Source organism: Rhinolophus ferrumequinum, chromosome 22 (assembly GCF_004115265.2).
Source record: "Rhinolophus ferrumequinum isolate MPI-CBG mRhiFer1 chromosome 22, mRhiFer1_v1.p, whole genome shotgun sequence".
Classification (NCBI taxonomy): Eukaryota; Metazoa; Chordata; class Mammalia; order Chiroptera; family Rhinolophidae; genus Rhinolophus; species Rhinolophus ferrumequinum.
The window spans coordinates 44,547,082-44,567,021 of NC_046305.1; the positions used below are offsets into that span (position 1 = coordinate 44,547,082).

The 19,940-nt window shown below is 36.8% G+C and overlaps 1 protein-coding gene across 3 annotated transcripts in view; it reads left to right on the forward strand.

Annotated features, from left to right (window-relative positions):
* The window catches only part of MAGI3 (membrane associated guanylate kinase, WW and PDZ domain containing 3), a 195,644-nt gene that overhangs the window by 128,550 nt on the left and 47,154 nt on the right, over positions 1 to 19,940 (forward strand). For all 3 annotated transcript variants that reach the window (XM_033092762.1, XM_033092763.1, XM_033092761.1), the window contains exons 4-6: positions 1,715 to 1,924; positions 7,311 to 7,485; positions 10,635 to 10,714. In XM_033092762.1, coding sequence (XP_032948653.1) covers positions 1,715 to 1,924; positions 7,311 to 7,485; positions 10,635 to 10,714 — 465 coding nt within the window. The remainder of the gene's footprint in view (positions 1 to 1,714; positions 1,925 to 7,310; positions 7,486 to 10,634; positions 10,715 to 19,940) is intronic.

The following is a 19,940-nucleotide window of genomic DNA, read 5'->3' on the forward strand; positions in this document are numbered from 1 at the left end:
TTGCAATCTTGATATTTACCAACAACTCAAGAAAAATAGATCTAATTTGCTTATAAGCAGTGCTTGTTATTAAAACCAATATTTTTGTTTAAAATAAAGAAACTGCCAGAATTAATGAAGTCCTAAAATCTTACTAATGATTATGGATAACAATCACAAAATCCTGATTTTTTTTTTCTAATTTTCACCCTAGAAAAAAGTTACACTTCCTAGAGTTAGATAAAAATGACTAAGAATGCACACTAAACTGTGTTTCTAGTGAAACTAACATCCTTAGAAAAAGTGGATTTTTAATTTTCATTGTAGTACATTCAAATTCCTTGATAGTGGGATTATCGGACATAAAGCAGGAAAAAATGAGATCTTAGAGCATCCTTTTCCTAAACCAAACCTCAGTTTGGAGCATTTCTGTGCCCACTGCCCCAGAGAAGTATGAACTGGTTTTTCATTGATTCCTTGCTTCCTTACGGGCCAGAAAGTTTGCTTAGTCTGTTTTAATATGAATCTTTGCATCCATCTCTATGACAGGAGTAACTCCATTTGAAACACGGATTTGAAAGCAAGGGGATAGTTGAGTGAGAGAGAGGGTAAGATGTAGTTGAAAAGCTTTTTAGTTTAATTTCATTGCTTTGTCTTGAGTATTAAAATGACAGTACCTTAACATTTTCCCTCTCAAAGTATGCATGGCTTAAGGTAAACTGTTATTTGTAGCTTTGCCTCAGTGTTATGGTGAACAACCAATGTTTTTTTTCATCTCGGAAAAATAATCCGTTATATACCCAATTAATTTATCTTACGTGAATGAGCATCTTAATTACCTCCCTAGAAGACGTAATTAAAAAAACAATAATAAAAGAAGATCATGTGTATTTTATTCCCTAACCGTGTTTATTTTTCTATAACATTAGCATAGTGATTGATGGAAAGTCAAAACTGGGAGGAGTCACAAACTAATAAAGTAGCTAGACCGACTGAGCGCTTTCCCATTGTATTTGGCTGCCTAATGAGAGCTACATTACAAATTGAGAAGATACTCAATTATCATTCTATTCTGGAACATTTATTTTTACTGAAAAAAATTACTGATATTCAAGATTTACCATGTCAAAGTATTTTTTACTTTCCTAAGAGTAAACCCATGTTGAATTATACTGATCATGTCTATTTTTTCAACAAATTGTCAGATAAGATAATATAATTAGAATGCTCAGGAAGACTTTTAAAAATGACTTTTACATAAACAGCCTACATTTCAACATGGACTGGTTAATTCTTAGCTTTATCCTTCACTCACATATTTCCTCATTTTACCAAAATAGTTCATTGTGTTACATATCAGAACAAAATTATTTTAGTTTTCTTCTCCTTTACTCCCACTTTTTATGCCAATTAGTCTTACACGAGAGCGTTACTACATTTAAATTCACAAATTAGGCCCTACTTTAGAACCCATGCAAAGCAAGCCCTGTTGGAATAAATAACGTGTGTGTGTGTGTGTGTGTGTGTGTGTGTGTGAAGGGCACTTGAAAAATTAGATTTTTTGCTCTTTCTACCTCCTCCTCTCCCAATAAGTGTTTTGTCTTCCTTTGGCCAATGGTGGGGATTTAGAAACGTCAGCAGAAGATAACAGGGCAGAGACATACACTAGGTCATGTTGTTCTGACTCTCAATTCAACATTAGTGCTTCCAGCTGCTGCTATTTTGTTCTCTTCAGGAAATTTCTACGGAACGCCCAAGCCTCCAGCAGAACCCAGCCCTTTCCAGCCCGACCCCGTTGATCAGGTCCTCTTTGACCATGAGTTTGACACAGAATCCCAAAGGAAACGAACTACATCTGTCAGCAAGATGGAGAGAATGGACAGCTCTCTTCCTGAAGAAGAAGAAGATGAGGACAAAGAAACTATAAATGGCACTGGAAATGCAGGTTTGTACATAGAAGAATAACTCGTCTTCCTGGTACACTTTCATATGACACCGAAGTGGAAGAAGTAAGAATTTTCACAAAGCATATATAGAGCCAGTGATGGGATTCCAGTATTTTTTTTTTCTTTTTTGGTAAAGGTTTTATGTGGAATAGTGTATCTCGATCAATCATCTTGTAAGCTGAAATGAGTTGCCCCAAGGGGCAATTTTGATAAATCAATAATAAGCTATCATTGGTAATAGCATAAGATGCCATTACTCCACTGCTTAACAGATTTGAGGTTCATTTCTGACGCTGCAATCTTACTCACCTAAGTCCTACTTTACAGGATGTGAACAAAATATAGATGTGTTAAGATATAACCTTCAACCAAAACCAAGTACAGGGGTTTGGTAACATGCTAGTAAACATCATCTGAAAGGTCTGTTAGCCGTACTTTGAGTTTAAATCCAGAATCGACTCGAAGACATTTCTGAACTTGACTCAGATTTTTCATTAAATGCGAAACCAACAGAAATTTAGTGGTGGAGAATCTTCTCCTTTTGAATACCCCTGAATAATGTAATTGCTTGGGGGATCCTAACTGCGAGTATGAGTAGGAAACCGCAGAATCCCAGCAGAACTTATTTCAGTGCTATTTATTATAATAATTCCACTCAAAACACTGCAATATAAGCTTCGGAAGGCTCAGAAGTTTTACTTTGTTTTGTTCATTGTTGTCTTACTTGCACCATAAGCAGTGCTTGGCATATAGTTAGAACTGAAAAAATATTTTATTGATACCCAGTAAATGAATGAATTTGATCACATCCCCATGTTTGCAGAATCCATTCCCATCTCATTTTTCCCAAAGCATCCTGATGTTTTTCTTCATGAGTTATTAAGGTTTGCTGTACATATTGTATTTATTGTTTTAATACATTCATTGGTTGTGTCCCCCTCCAGAGTGTGGGTCGTTTTATAGTCCTAATGCCGTGTTTCCCCGAAAAAAAGACCTAACTGGAAAATAAGCCCTAGCATGATTTGTCAGGAGAACATCCCCTGAACATAAGCCCTAATGCGTCTTTTGCAGCAAAAATTAATATAAGACCCGGTCTTATTTTCGAGGAAACACGGTATCTCACATAGTTATACTACATAATATGTTTGATATTTAATGAATTGACCCCAGTATATTTAGGTGAAAACAGGCGTGAAAAGGTTCAGGTGAATTCACACCTAATTTTTTAGAGCTTATTAAGGAAAATCATGTGGAACAGCCTTTTGATGTCGTCAGTTTTGCTCTCCCACAAAATCAAGTCTGTTAATATTTTTAAATGCTTAGAGACCATGGAATTAGAGACCATGAATCTGCCCCAATGTGGGAATTTATATGTTCTTCATTTGAGGGAAAAGCACATGTGGGATTTTTTGGGTTTTGTTTGTTTTGTTTTTCACTCCTGAGACAGAGCCTTCAGTGACCACGTCAGTTCCCTTAGAGGCCAAGCTGTCTGTAATCCCTGTAGTTCATGCTTGTCATGTAAGCTAGTTGTTAAACCAGATGTTATATCCTCTTTGATGTTAATATTTAAAGGGAGTGTATTCAAGAGTGTGTGGGAGGCAGTTTGTGTACTAGCCCTTCTGTATGGACACCGCAAGACACTTCCATGGGAATATATATTTCTTTTCAAGAGAAAATAGAATATTTTAATGAAAAATAATAAAAGACATGACTAAAAGCCAGTGGTCTTGTCTGCATAAGTACTACCCATAGTTAATTTATTCAAAGCTGGGGGACTGTGGTTTGTGTATTGCTTTTGGGAACTAGAATCTCTGCCTTGAAAATGAGAAAATTGTTGGGGATGGAAATGGAGAGAGGATAGGTAGAGGTTTATTTGTATATATCAATATGTGTATTATTTTAGATCTTGCTGAAGAATTAACGTAAGAATGCTAATATGCCCACATAAGGTGACATATGTTATGTAATAATGCTGCAATTTTTCCCAAAAGGTGGTATTGTATAAACCATATTTTTAACTCACTGGCTATTAAGCAAACTCCTTTATGCAGTTACTTGGAACTATATTCAGAAAGTATTAATGCTCATATAGTTGCTTTTGCTTTTCTCCAACATCTATATCTAACAAGAATATAACTCCCTTCCAGATTGGTTTATACATTGGGTGCCTTTTAATTCCTATCACTTCTTCTGCATGTAGACTAAACCGTGTGTGTCAGTCAAATTATTTATTCAGTAGATATTTATCATATACCTGCTAGGCTGCTAAGCGCTGGGCACTGTTCTAAAAGCTGGGAATAAAGCAGTGAACAAAACCCCTGTACCTTTATGTACCTTAGCTTCTGATGGGAGAGACAAAATTATCCCACACAAATGAATAACATAGAGTACGTTAGATGATACTGAAGAGGAAAACAAAGCAGAGGAGGAGAAGGATAAAAAGTGGTGGTGGCCAAAGTTTGCAATTTTTATATAGAGTGGCAGAGAAGAGGACTTTGAAAGATGTGAGGGAGTAAGCTCAAATTATTTGGAACAGCATTCCAGTCAGAGGGAATGGTAAGTACAAATGCACTGAGGTGGGGGCATGTCAGAAATATTCAGACAACAGCAAGGAGACGAGTGCGGTTGGATACAATATGGACAATACCTTATATGAAATTGGAGCAGAATGATGGAATGGAATGGAGTGGAATAGAATGAAAACCAATGAGGTCAGATAATGATTGGGGTGGTGGTAGTGGAAATGCATATTGTTAATAATTGGATCTTTTAGAAAAGAATTTTGCTTTTTATCCTGAGATGAGAAACGATTATAGGCTTTGAGTAGGGGAGTAACTTGATAGAACAGATTTTAACTGGCTTATTCTGGCTACTACATTGAGAATAGTCAGTAGGAGTGCATGGACATAAATGGGGATACTAGTTAGGAGGTTATTGCAATAATTTAAGTAAGAAATGGCGGTTTGGACCCTGTGAAAGCGTGAGAGGTAAAGAGGGGCCTGAGCCAGTAACATTTGCTGACAGACTGTGTATGAGGTATGAGAGAGCAGAATCAAAGAGCACTTCGGGTGATTTGACTGGAAGAATGGAGTGCATTTATTGAGATGAGAAAGATTTTAAGAGGAGTCAGTTTGGGTTGGGAGAGGGTAGTAGGAGCCCAAGTTGGGATATTGAAGTTTGAGATGTCCATTAGACTTCCAAATGGAAAGGCCATGTTTTGAAGTTGGACTTAGAAGTGTACGTTCTGGTCTGAAAATACATGTTTGGACATCATCAGCATATAGCTTGTACAGCAGTGACACTGAATGAGAGATCACCAAGAGAGTGAGTATAGAAAGAGAAAAGAAAAGGGACAAGGATGGAACCCTGAGAAGGCAGCCTAACATATGGAGATCAGGGAGCCTGGGAAAAGCCAGTGAGATGCAAGGAGCAACAGCATTCGAGTGCAGTGTCCCCAGCAGCCAGGGGACAAAAGGGATCAACCATGTCAGATGCTACTGACAGCTCAAAGCAGGTGGGCACTGAGAAGGGATCCTTGCAGTTAGCTACGTGGAGGTGATGGGTGACCTTCATAAGGACAGATTTATTGATGAGCGATCCAAAGCCTTGTTGGAGTGAGTGCCAGAGATAAATGGAATACAGAAGTGGAGGTAGCAAGTACAAACTCTTGCAAGGAGGTTTGGTGTAAAAAGGAGAGAAATGGGGCGGTGGTTAGAGGGAAAAGAGAATTGTGTATTTTGAAAGAATGAAGACACAGCTTGTGTTTATGTGGATGAATGTGCTCTCTTAGGTTAGGGAAGATTGGTGATGCAAGAGAGAGTGAGAGAATTGCTGTAAGCAAGAGGCAATGGGATGTAATTTATAATTGGAGAGGTGGCCTTCATGTGGAAGCACAGACAGTTCTTCTATAACAGAAGATGGAGTAAGTGGGCACAGTTGCTGTGATGATGGGACTTTGTGGAAGTTCCCTTCTGCTTGCTTCTTTTCTCCCAGTGAAATGGGAAACAAGGACATCAAATGAGATTAGGAATAAGGGAGAAGTAATAGAAGATTGAAAGTGAAGGAAAGTACGAAATAGTGATCTAGGAGAGTGTCAGAGTGAGTGGACTAAAGAAATGTCCTGTGGTTGTCACCCATGAGTAAGGACCCCCTGGAGGTTAGTGATCAGTTGGTGTTGTCCGTGTTGAGCTGCATGTGCTGGTGTAGAATAGCCGGAGAGTAAGATGAAAGCAGAATTACGGTTCAGCCAGGCAAGTAGGATGAAGTAAGGTTGCGACAAAGGGATCGGGAGAACTTTCACGGGAGTCGTTATAGCGGTTGGTCATGGAATTGATGTTGGGTGAGTAGGGCAGGACATGGCTAGGGCATGGCTGGGGTGAGGAACAGCAGTAGGATTCACGGATTATAGAGCTTTGTTGGATTAGAGATGGCGGGAGTGGAAATACTCTAAGGAATGCTATGGAATGATATCTGAGGCCTCTTGTGAGGTTCTCTGATTCTGAGGCATTGACTACGGTTTGAAGTTATTGCAGTTGTTTGTCTTTTAAATTCTACAAACAAGTTTTAAGTGCATGAATTGTGAACTCCCTAGGCAGCGTCTGAATTTTAGTATTCTTACCTGCATGGTGGATTTTGAGACTCTAAGAGGATTTTAATATCGCCAACAGAGAATTGTATTTAACAATAGGAAGTCTACTGAATGTAATTTTTAAAAATCAGTGTTATTTTAAAGGCCTGTGTTAAATGTGTATGAGGCAGCTTGGTACCGCAGACCAAGTAGACCACTTAGATTTGAACCTGGGCTTTGCTATTTCTGAGCTGTGTAACCTTGACTAAATTAACTTAATCTCACTGTGCCTTAATTTCCTCATCTATAAAATGGGAATAGTAATAATATGTACTAACAAGGCTGCTGTGAAGATTATGAGTGTATGTATGTACATATATGTATAATATATATTATGTATATAACATGTATAATATATATGTATATAATATACATATTGTATACATGTTATATATATATTATATACATTATATGTATTATATATATATATATCTTAAAATAGAGTCTGGCACATAAAAAACTGTGTAAGTGCTGCTATGGCTGTCGTTAATATTTTATTGATATATACTCAGCATATACTGAATTGATGCCAGTGTTGTTTTTGTTTCTTTCCCAGACTAGCATCAGGGTTAATGTCACTTAACAAATGAAAAAAAAAATCTAATATGTTTATTCGTTTTCTCAAAAACTACAGCAGAATGTGGACACAAGAGATGAGGAAATTTGCAGTCAATATTTGGCATTTTGTTAGATACGAAGAGGGCTGTTTGAAGAGAATGTAAGTTTATCTACTTTTCATACTGTTTTGTTTTGAATAGACAACAGAGAGAGGCATTCTGAGTTGTCTGATTGGATGAAGACCATCCCGAGTTACAACCAAACAAATAGCTCCATGGACTTCAGAAATTATATGATGAGAGATGAGAATCTGGAACCGCTGCCCAAAAACTGGGAAATGGCCTACACTGACACGGGGATGATCTACTTCATTGAGTAAGCAAATGTCTGTACCTGTTCTACCGTGCCCTGTCACTGTGACACTTGTCTTACAGCGTTTGTTTAATTTGTTGTTTTACCTCTTTTCTCAAGGCTTCCATTTCCTTTTTCTTTCTTTAAAAATGTTTCTCATGCACATTATATCCAATTCTTAATCTGACTTTTTCTCTGGATGGTATTTCATTTTTTTTGGACTTACATAAAGGAATAGTGTATTTGACCTCTAGTTTTATAAAAACAAGAGGATTAAAAACCAATTTATCACTGATAATGAAAAATGTAAGGAATAAGGAGAGTTGTTTGTTTTTTTTTTTAACATTTGGGCACATTGTCCAACTTAATGAGCATTTCAAGAATTATCATCATTTGGTGGGGTATATTTCTTACCTGAACTAAGTAGTTTCGGTCATAGAATTTGGGTTTGATATATTCAGGCAATAAATATAGTTAAATGCTATAGAAGGAAAATATCACTGATCCTTAGAGTAACTGATGTAATCTAAACTCACAAAAACAATATATTTTATAGAGAAACACTATTAATATAAATATATTTACAGAGATATAGAATACCACATATAGTCCATCAACCTGAGAATTGCTTGCATCTGAGAATAATATATATACATAATGTATTAGAAGTTTCATTATGCAGTATTTTTATATTCTCATGCAGCTGTAATTCTCATTCTTAAACTCATTTGCCCAGAAGTAGAATATGAATGTAGTGAAGATACAGAATATAATAATTAAAATATTGAGGGCTGAGCATATACTCAGAAATGAATTAGGGGTGCGAGACGTGAATGTGTTTCCTCAACTGGTCCCAAATTCTATGTCCTTTCCATAGAGCGAGCATCTTGTTGTACCACGTGATATTCTAGTATTTAAAAGACATCGATTTTGTATGCATAGTGTTCTTGTTTTTCACCATATGTGGTGAATTGATAATGTTATACATTTATATTATAAAACATTAATCACTAGGATTATACACAACAGACAAAACCAGGTATACTCTTCTCGATGGACAATTTAAAATGTTTTTCAAGGGTAATTTAGACTTTTGACTTCCATGCTGACTTTAGGACTAGCCCCCAAGTAAGATGTAGAGTCACTCAAAGTAGTTAGATCATCTTTAGAAGCAGATTATGAGACATTGAATCTGACAGTACCTCACCCTGCAAGCAGGGATACATTAGTAAATTATGGGGGTGAGGAATTTATACAAGAAATGTCTTTATAGGTGAACAATTTTAAAGTGGATTAAAGGCCTAAATATAAGGTCTGAAACTATAAAACTCCTAGAAAAAAACAGGGGGAAAACTTCATGATACTGAATTCGGCAATGATTTCTTGGATAGGACACCAAAAGCACAGGCAACAAAAGCAAACATAGAGAAATGGGACTATGTCAAACTTAAAAACATGTGCAAAGGGAAACAATCAATAGTGAAAAAGCAACCTGCAGAACAGGAGAAAACATTTGCAAACCATAAAACTAATAAGGGATTAATATCCAGAATATAGTTGAATATTATTTGCTGCTAGATAAAGCTCTCTTGTGTGCTATAGCTAATGTGTTTGCTCTGTGTTACTGCTGCTGTAAGAAAAAAAATATTAATATTGTTTATAGTCTTGAGCTATTATGGTTTTGGTATAGCCCCTATGGACATTTCTTTACCTTAGGAAATACTGGGTAAAATCCTAGTGGATAGCCTATATCTGCTAATTAAGCAGTAAAAATTTTGGATCATTGAAACCAAAGTTAAGCTTTTCTAAAGTAGCAATTCTGAATTTGGTTTAATAAGATATGTCCATGACTTTTTTTCCCCCTAACAATCTGCATGTCGCTAGGCCTCTTTTGAGTCCTAATTCTTTTCATTTTGCTATCAGTATTTAACTGGTTTTAGTTTGGGGGAATTATCTCTGACAGAAGAGGTAACACAGACTTTCTAAAAACAATCTCAATTTCTCCTACTTGGATTATCCATTATTCAGCATGCAGAGAGTGTTTCTGCCAGAGTTTAACTAGCATCGTACCTGGGAGTGTGTGAGAAGGGGCTGCATAGCTAGCTCTGGCAGTAGCTCAGGAATTAGTAAAGGTATAGAAGATAGGATTAATTCCCTGAAACCATATAGACTTCATTTCCTAACAGTGGTCAATGTAGAGATTAGTGAGTTAATCTCATATTCAAGACACCAAGAAAAGACAATTTGTTCACATTGTTACTCTCACACTGCTTTGATAATAACTTCAATTTACATTTTGTTGCTTCCATAAGTTTTTCTTTCTTTACTATCCTCTTATTTCAGATACTTAAACTATAACACTGTCTACCCAGCAGTGTGATAGTTTTGTTTCAGCAGTAGTATCTACTGCTTGGTGACCTGGTCTGAAATTGATTGTGATCTCTAATGAAATGAAACGGACACTGCTCTTTAAAAGCGTCTGTGGCCTACTTCATAAAAAGGGGTGTGGGGGTATCTTTTTGTTCTGCCTTTTTTTTTCTATTAAATATGTGGTCCATACCGACAAAACCTTAGTTTCATAGCGTTGAGTTTAATTATGCCCAATTATTTTTACTTGAATGATGCAGAAACACTTCATAACTTTTTAGTTAGCTCTACATTATTTTATTTTAAAGAACCTCTGTGAGTCCAGAGTCTCCATCTGATTTATCATTCATCTCTGTATGCCCAGCCCCCAGTATAGTGTCCACACACCACAGGGACTCAAGAAATACAGTGCTTTTTGAAGGGAAGGAGGAAGGAATTCAGTCAGCCAACCAGCAAGGTTTTCAATGCAGCGTTTTCTGCCAGATAACACACAGTATGGGGCTGTGTGCTCATCCTTTGAAACATTTTGACTACTTAAATAAGTGTTATTCAGTACTTGGCATCTTACGCCTTCTTCAGAGTCTTCCTTCTCAAATTAGTGCCTCTAGCATTACCTTTCCTTTGTGGCAGTTTTGAAGTAACAGACTGAGAACAGTAGGATTATCGAATCAGAGGTAAGCAGACGAAGCCTGCAGGAGATAAATATTCGAACATCATATACCTCTTAGTCACTTTTAATCTTTGCTTTTGAAATATTTCTCTCCCTCTTTATTTTACTGTTTCTAATTGGAATCTTTATTCTGCAGCCACAATACCAAAACAACCACCTGGTTGGATCCTCGTCTTTGTAAGAAAGCCAAACCCCCTGAAGACTGTGAAGATGGAGGTAGATTCAGAAACCTTTTATACCGTACTTACTCACTTCGTCCCTTCTTCCTCTTCTCACTTAGATAATGAGTTTTCCAAAATCCTGAACATATCATAATGTGCATAAGCATATAAGCAGTGGGTATATCCTCATCAATTGGTTCTGGTAATTATCTCATTGCGTCTAATTTTATGAGAGACTGTATTTGTATTTTTGAGGATTATGCAATTAAATCCCTTTTTAAAAAATATTAACAAATAGACATTTGCCTCCTCCCCCTTTACATTTTTAAGTTTTAAAGACAAACTTTAAAAATTGCAAATAAATATTTTAAATTTGGTGCATTCGCAACCATGGGTAGCCCATCATACCTGTTGAGCCTTCAAAAATATATTTAATATCACTAGAATAAATATACTAGTGTCTATGGCTAATCCTTAGCCATTTAGAGCAGCATGAGAAACTCAATGAAAGTCTTTAATAAACCCCCACCCCCACACAATTTTTACTACTTAGAAAAATTCTCTAAGACTCAGTAGATAATAATGTTTATCTGTCTTACATATTATAGATTCTGTTTAATGGTATGTAGCCTTACAAATAAGTATAGAATTTACCCCAACCAAAATTGTTTGCTATGGTGCAGGTGAAAAAAATTTGCATGCATTCGGTATCACTCATCAGAAATTATTTACCTTGGTTAAAAAAATAAGTGGCTTAGAATGAAGTTCAGTTAGTTCTCCTATGGATTAAACTCCAATCTATATTTTAATAAAATAAATAAATAAATAGAATTTGCACATATTTTGTTCAGCATCATTACAATATTAAGGATTTTTTTAGTAAAAACAATTGGAAAATGGAATTGTTTGAAATTCTATTCGCGATGATAGTTTTTAAAAATTGGACACCATGGAGCAAACCTACTGAAAGATGTGCGGGTCCTATATACTGAAAACCACAAAGCATCATGAAAGAAATTAATGAAGACCTGAAATAATTGAAGAGGTATACTATGTTTATAGATTGGGTGGCACAGCATTGCTCATGATGTTCTTGCTCTCTAAATCGACATTCAGATTACATGCAGTCCCAATCAAAATCCTAAAAGTCTGTTTTGAAGAAATTGATAAGCTGGTTCTAACGTTAATATGTAAATACAAAGACTCTAGTTAGCCAAACAATCTTAAAAAAGGATAAAGGTAAAGGACCTAAGCTGCCATATTTGAAGACTTACTATAAAGTGACAGTAATCAAGACAGTGTGGTTTTGGCATAAGGATAGACAAATAGATCGATGGAATAGTATGAGAATCTATTAGGTTGGTGCGAAAAGTAATTGCCGTTTCTGCAATTGTTTTTAACCTTTTAAACCACAATTACTTTTGCACCAACCTAATAGAAATAGGTGCACACATATGTGATCACTTAATTTGCAGCCAAGGTGCCAAGTCATCTCAATGAGGAGAGAAAAATCTCGTTAAGAAATGATGCTGAAACAACTGGCTGTTCATAAGGAAAAATGAACATCAGCTATTTCTCACTCCATACCCAAAACTTAATTTCAGATGTATCAAAGACCTAATTATAAAAGGTAGAACCCTAAAGCTTTTAGAAGAAAATGTGGAGTGTCTTCATGACTCTGGGACTAGCAAAGATGGGGAGAAACGGTCCCCCTTGTACATTGCTGGGCAGAATGTAAAACGGTACACCTGCTTTGGAAACAGTCTGACAGTTACTTGAAAGGTTAAATATAAATTTGCCCTATCACCTAGCAATTCCACTCCTAGCTATTTACCCAAGAGGAATGAAAACATATGTCTACACAAGACTCGCATGTAAATATTCATAGGAGCACCATTCATAATAGCTAAAAGGTGGAAACAAGCCAAATGCCCGTCAACTAATGAAAAGATAAATAAAATGTGGTTTAAGCATACAATGGAATACTGTTCATCAATAAAAAGAAGTGAAATACTATACCTGCCACAACATGAACGAGCCTCAAAAACCTTACACTGAGTGAAAGAAACTAGACACACAAGACCGGCTATTGCACGATTCCATTTATATGAAATGTCCAGAATAGGCAAATCACAAGGTAGGTTAGTGGTTGCTTGGTGCTGAGGATGGGAAAGAGATGAACAGTAAACGGCATGAGGGATCTTATTGGGGTGATGGAAATGTTTTAAAACTGGATTGGATGCTGGTTGCACAACTCAGTAAATTAAAAATTTTGAATTGCACACTGAAAACAGATACATTTTATGATATTTAAATTATGCCTCAACAGAGTGGTTTTCTTAGATGGACAAAGAACTCGAATAGACAGTTCCCAAGAGAAGATAAAAGAATAGCCAACAAGAGCGTGACAAGGTACTTATTGTTAGACATCACTGCAGTGAGATGCCATGGACACTCCTTATAGTGGCTTTAAGTCAAATACACTGACAAGACCGACAACTGCTGGCATTGGAGAGCAACTGGATATTTTACTTGTTGGTGGGGATGTAAAATTATGTGAACACTTTTGAGAACTTTTGGCAGTTTCCTATGAGGTCTTGTCTCAAGAGAGATGAAAACATGTTCCCCAAAAGATTTTACCTGAATGATCATGACAGCCTTATTCATAATAGCTCAAACCTAGAAATAGCCCAGATATTCATCCACAGGAAAATGGATAAACAATTTGTGGTATATCCATGCAATGAAATAGTGCTCCTTAATTAAAAGAAAGAACTATTGATAACATTCAACAACATGGGTGAATCTCCAAAACATTGTTGAATAAAAGAAGTCAGACACGAAAGAATAGGTACTCAATTATCCACTATTTAAAGTTGGAGAACAGATAACCTCATCAATGTTGACAGAAGTCAGAAAATGAGGGCTGAGGAGGGAAGTGGGGTGAATTGAAATAATTCTCTGGAATGATGGTTATATTCTCCTTTTTGGGCTAGCAGTTACGCAGACACATACGATTGCCAAAACTCATGTTTTATAATTGAACAAGCACTTAACGTTGAGTTTTGGAGGTGCACTTAAGATCTGTGCATTTTATGGTCTGTAAATTACACCTCAAGAAATAATTTTTAAAATCATTTTTATAATGTACTTCCCTTGTCTGTCAGGCTTTCAACAGTAAGTTCTTTATTGTGAAATCAACCCTTGTAAAGGTAAACTAGAATGTATAATACTATAGGATTTGACTTTTTCAATTGTGAGTGTGGTATTAGTCTTCCCAGGCTAAGATTGCTGGTATCCGATCTTTTTCCTGACCACTAATTGGTTCAACTCAATTCTCTGCTGTTTGCTATTTCCCCTTGTAGAGTGTCTTTATTTTCATAGATTTAGCTATCAATTTACTGTAATCGGGTCTCTTATCTAAATATCCAGTGTTGTCCTCTGGTCTAAATTTTATTTCTGTATTTCCTACTGACTTTCTTTTTATTGTCCTACTAACCATTCAAATAAGCATATTTAAACTAAATTTAACATTTTCTCCTAAGTGATCCATCCCTCTTTCTGTCATTGATTCCATCCTTATAATCATCTGGGCCCAAATCCTTGCAGTCCTGTTTGCTTCTTCCTCTCCTCTTGCTGTGTTTCCTGTGTAGTTTCCAGTCCCTGTTACTCTTTCTTTTTTCTATACTGTGCCAACATATTGCTATGAAAAATTTCCAACATATAGGCAAATTGATAGAATTTACAGTGAATACATATATGCCCACCACTGAGATATTACAACGAATATTTTGCTATATGTATTTGCTTTTTCATATAGCTATCTGTCCACCTATCCTCTATCTACCCATGCTTTCTCTTTCATATTATATCTTTCTTTCTATTTCTCTAATCATCACACACTTGGATTATTCTTAGACTTTTTTCCTACAGTTACTGCTCCCATATATCCTTGATTTCAGTGGTCTCCAAAATGTTGGCACTCAAACTGTCTATTGGTGTACAGGAAGAAAGTGTTAGAACTTATTTTTCATAATGTTTCCACTGGGAAAAAAAGGAAGTTAAGCTTCTCTACTATTTTATAACCATTGGCAGTGACATTCTTACTCGTTCTATATGTCAGACGATCACACGCACTATCCAAGAGTGTCCTGAGGGAAGAATGACGTGGCACCCTCACCCTTGTCAAAGGCACTGTGAGGGTTTAGAGTTTTACTTGTGCCCAGTTAAGTTGGATTTAAAGACTATGTTACATAGATTTTCATCCACACAAAATTGAAATGTGGTTAAAATATTTCTCAAAGAGTACCGATTGAAGATTCATACGCAAGCCCAAGCTAACCGGAAGAGAATGGCAGAGCTGGCAGTTTTTATGTGACTTTTTAAAACCACACTGAGGTAAAATAGTAATAATTGTGTTTTTTTTGTCTTTGTCTCCTTTATAAATTTGTATTTTGTGTGTGCTTTATTAAGTCCATAGTAGTAGAGTAGTCCATATATATGTATGAATAAATATATCTAGAGGTCCATGTTCAGCTTTTTACTGAAAGGCTGTATGATCAAACCACTTTGGCTACATTGCCTGTTATCTTTCCAAAATATAACTGCCTTCATACCTCTTCTTGCTCAGATATTTATAATGGCTTCCTGCTGTCAGCCGAATAAAGTCTAGACTCCTTGGTGCAGTATTGACAATTTTTTGTAATTGAACCATATTCTGTATTTCTTTTTCAAATTGTTTTCATGTCATAAATATAACATTTTTGTCTTTGCCTTTGCTGCATGCTCATTTATCTTCTGGGAACCAGCCTTATTCCCTTGTTCCTTCTAAGCTCAAATCTGAAGTGTAATTTCTTTGTTGCCTCCTCTGTCATTCTCTTCTGGGTCAAAATTTAGTATTCTCTCCTCTGTGCTCAGCAGTACCATATGACATATATTTATTGTAGCACTAACTATACTGCATTGTAACTAAATACCTGTACTCTATAAGAGCAACGGTTTTGTCTTATTTATCCATATATCCCCTTAGAAGAGACTTAAATGTTTGGAAGGAAGGGAGATGGAAAGGAAGGAAAGAAGCTACTCTATCCCCCATATTATTTCGGTCATCCTTCTTGAAAGTATTTTTCCTGGCTATAAAGTTCTGGGGTGAGGCAATAAATAATAAGCCTGTCTTCCTTTACTAGTTTGGAGTCAATAGAGAAATAAGACATGGGAAACAGAAAGATGAGGCTCGAATGCCGGCTGACCAGTGAACATGCTTTATTTAGGTCTGCATCTGTGTGAGCCTACCAGTATTTTACCCCTACGAGAGGCAGACGTGAGTGTTCAGTCTCCGGCCTCTATGTTCAGCTGCAGGCCTCCTCACACAAGGCAGGCATGGTGGAGACCAGACCAGATCGCACCCTGCTGCAGGCAGGCTGGCATCCACAACAGCAAGAGAACCCGAGGCTCTGAGCCAAGCATATTGAATTCCTTCTCTAAAACTCACCACTCAGATAAGACGTTCTTTCTTTCTTAGAGAAAAGCAAGTGAAGGGGCTCAGAACAAGCGAAACGTTTCTCCCATTCTTTCCCTTCTTTGGAAATTGGAAAAATTGGTTGAGTGTGTCTTCCTAATGCTCTTTATATTAAGGGTAGCCATAAGTCTTCGTTAGTTTAGGACTACCGTGTTTCCCCGAAAATAAGACCTAGCCGGACAATCAGCTCTAAAGTGTCTTTTGAAGCAAAAATTAATATAAGACCCGGTCTTATTTTGCTATAATATAAGACCGGGTATAATATAATATAATATAATATAATATAATATAATATAATATGCTGGGTCTTATATTAATTTTTGCTCCAAAAGACACATTAAAGCTGATTGTCCGTCTAGGTCTTATTTTCGGGGAAACACAATAATCCAGCTTATTCCTGTTGTCCCAGAATAATTATTAATAGTGCCACCTTTTCTCTCAAAAGTGGACAGTACATTATACAGTCATCTTATTCTAGCTTTCTGAAGATAGAGCAACCAAAATTGCATTTATTCTTCTAGGCATGTTTAAACCTTTTAAGAAAAGGGCTGCTCTCCTGTCCCCACACTGGGCATGCCTTTCTGATATCACCAGTACTGACCTGTGGTGGGGACCCCACAATGTGGAACCTCAATCGAGCCCATTGGTTTTATGCGCAGCCAACCTTTACCCTTTTTGCAGTGTACTTTGTTTCCTCTCCAAATAGGAGCAAATAGCCTTACAGTAGGCTAACTCCATACTACACTGCTGGTATTCCCCACAGTGCTTTGTGTGAGTAAATGCTCAAAAGGAGATAATATTTTAAGGTAAGTTTTCAGTTAAAATATTCTTTGCATTCTGCCGAACATTTAAGATCTTCTAGAAAAAACCTTACAGTTTCTAAAACCTATCCTTTCTTCCTCAGTCTTCTGATGTTCAGAACCCAGCTGTGTCTTTATACTGATGTAGCTGATGGTGTAATCGATGGACTTATTTATCTTTCATTCAAGTAAAATAGTGTTTTGGTTGAATAGTTATCTTAAATATACATTAGGAATCCATTTTATTCTCAACTCACCCCTTTTATAATTAAAGAAATTAAATTTTTACTAACGGCATTTTTACTAAAATGAAGTGAATGTTGATGACAGTTTGGAGCTTAGAGAATAATACAAGAAAATCGTCGACTGAATAGAGCTCCACAGTGAAAAAAACAATGGGAATTCATATATTCCAACAAGAAAAAATCCTATTTTGTATAGAAGAAAGAAAGATAAATTCATGGCTGTAGAACCAACCAGCTGCTTGATATGCCAGAAATGGTTCTGCCTTTTGAATCAAGTTTCTGGGAGGAATGCTTTAGCTTCTAAAAGAAAAAATATGGTTAAGTCTTTCCTGTTTCAAAATTAAACACACTTTTCTCTTGACCTGACTCCTCCCCATAGTTCTCATACTATTTTTTTCACAGCCAAGTTTCAAAAAAATAATAACAATAACTGCTTAAGAACGACACCTCTTGTTTTATTCTTCAGTACTACAATACGCTGACTTGCCCTCTATCTTCTCAGTGAAACTGCTTTTCTTAAGGTTACCTACCAATAACGGCCTGATTGCCAAAATTGGTGGACTCTTTTCAGCTCTGATTTTTACTCCTGGTGGCTGGCTGTACAAGGCCCTTATTAGTGTTGATCACGCTCTCCCTCCTCTTCTATCTTTTGAAACCATTCATTCCCCTTCACTTCATACTTTTTGCACCTTCTCCTTAAATTATTAACTCTCCTGTCCTCTTCTCCACCTTTTTCTAGTCACAATTCGTCTAGGTAACCTTGTCTAGTGCATGGTTTTAACTGCAGTGTCTCCCCAGTCCTTATCTTCCTGCATTTTCTCTTCTGAGGACCAGATTCATCATTCTGAGAGATTGTTAGATATCGCTACCAGGATGTTGCACGGGCCCCTCAAACGTAACTAACCCTTCCCAAACTGAGCTAAATCTGGATATCTTCTGTTCCGCCCTCAGCAAATGACATCCCCTCCTCCCAGTTCCTTGAGCTAAAAACTAGTTATCATCCTCAACTTTTTCTATCCTCTTCATTGCAGTTAAACCAAGTTCTGTCAAACATGACTTTAAAACACCTATCATCTCTTGAGTGTCCAATGGTGATACTATGTTTCCCCGAAAATAAGCTATAGCCGGACCATCAGCTCTAATGCGTCTTTTGGAGCAAAAATTAATATAAGACCCGAAAGACCGGGTCTATTATATTATTATATTATACCTGGTCTTATATTATGTAAGCCCCGGTCTTATTTTACTATAAGACCGGGGCTTACATAATATAAGACCAGGTAAATTTTGCTCCAAAAGACGCGTTAGAGCTGATTGTCCAGCTAGGTCTTATTTTCGGGGAAACATGATAGGCACTAGACTAGGCACTTCTTGCATATTATCTATTTCCTAAATGCCTTTAAATGCAAATTAATACCTTCTTCCTATTCCCACAGCTATGTTCATTGCAGGTATTTAATACATATTTGATGAATATGTTTTTATTTGTATCATTTTCATGCCAGAAGAGCCATTAACCTAGGATCACCTTGGCCTCCTCCCCTCTTTCCCTCCTTCCGTCTTCGCTTAGTCATTGAGTCTAATTACTTTGACTTCCTTCTTATCTCTATACTCCATTCTTTCTCTCCAGTCCCATTACCACTGGCTTAGCCCAGCCTTCATAATTTCTTATCTAGGCTATTAATGCTTTCCTTCCTTGTCGGCCTTTTATTCTCACTCCACTCCATCTGTCTCATCCTCTATTACTGTTGCCCATGAACTTTCTCAAACATCAATTTAATCATGTCGTAGCCCAGCTTAATCAGTTCCATCATCATCAAAATAAAGATCAGACTCCTTCACATGGCACTCCAGAAAGGTGATTTGGTGCTTGTTTGTAAGACAAGCACCTTGCATACAACCTTCACTTCAACCCTGTCACGTTATTTGTAATTACTGACAACTCCAGGCATTCTTCACTGCTCAGCGCTCTTTGGTCTGCCTGGATCCTCCATCTCTCTAGCCCCAGCTCATCCTACAAGACCGCGCAAACATTAGCCTTTTCTAGAAGGCTCTCCTCATAGCTACTCTGACCAGGCGATTGGGGTCATTCCTCAGTGCTGCCCACCCCCAAAAGCTTGTGTTTATCTTCACTATGTCATTTATCTCTTCTCTCTTCTTCCTGTTCAGACTATGAACTCCTTGAGGTCGAGATCTGTGTCTTGTTTCCAATTTTTATTTTTACATAAAGAAGAAGGAGAGAGGGGGAAGAGAAGGGGGCGGGAAGGAAGTAAAAGGGAATGAAATCAGTGAATGAATTGACCCACTGGATAGTGTATAAGATGGCTAGATATGTTAGTCTTGCTTTTATTACCTTCATTTAAATGGACAAATAACAATCACTTCTTTACCTGTATTAATCGGCCCAGCAAAAAACTAGCTGAGGTATCACTGGTAAATGTTTAAAGTGATTACTTAAAGTAATCCACAAGGCAAATTACCAATTTGTTTACTCTCCTGAAGAAAGGGCCTCACTTTATCTGTTGGCTGCTAATTGCTTTAAGTGCCAACTGAAATGCTGAATTGATTTCCAGGTTAACCGTGAAATATATTTATGTTGAGCTTTTATCCTTATTAAGCATTAATATATTCTCTTCAGTGAATTTTTCAGATAGCAAATAGAATTTTTCAACTATCTTTATAGTTCCTTTGATTCTCCAAACTTTTCTAAAGACAAAA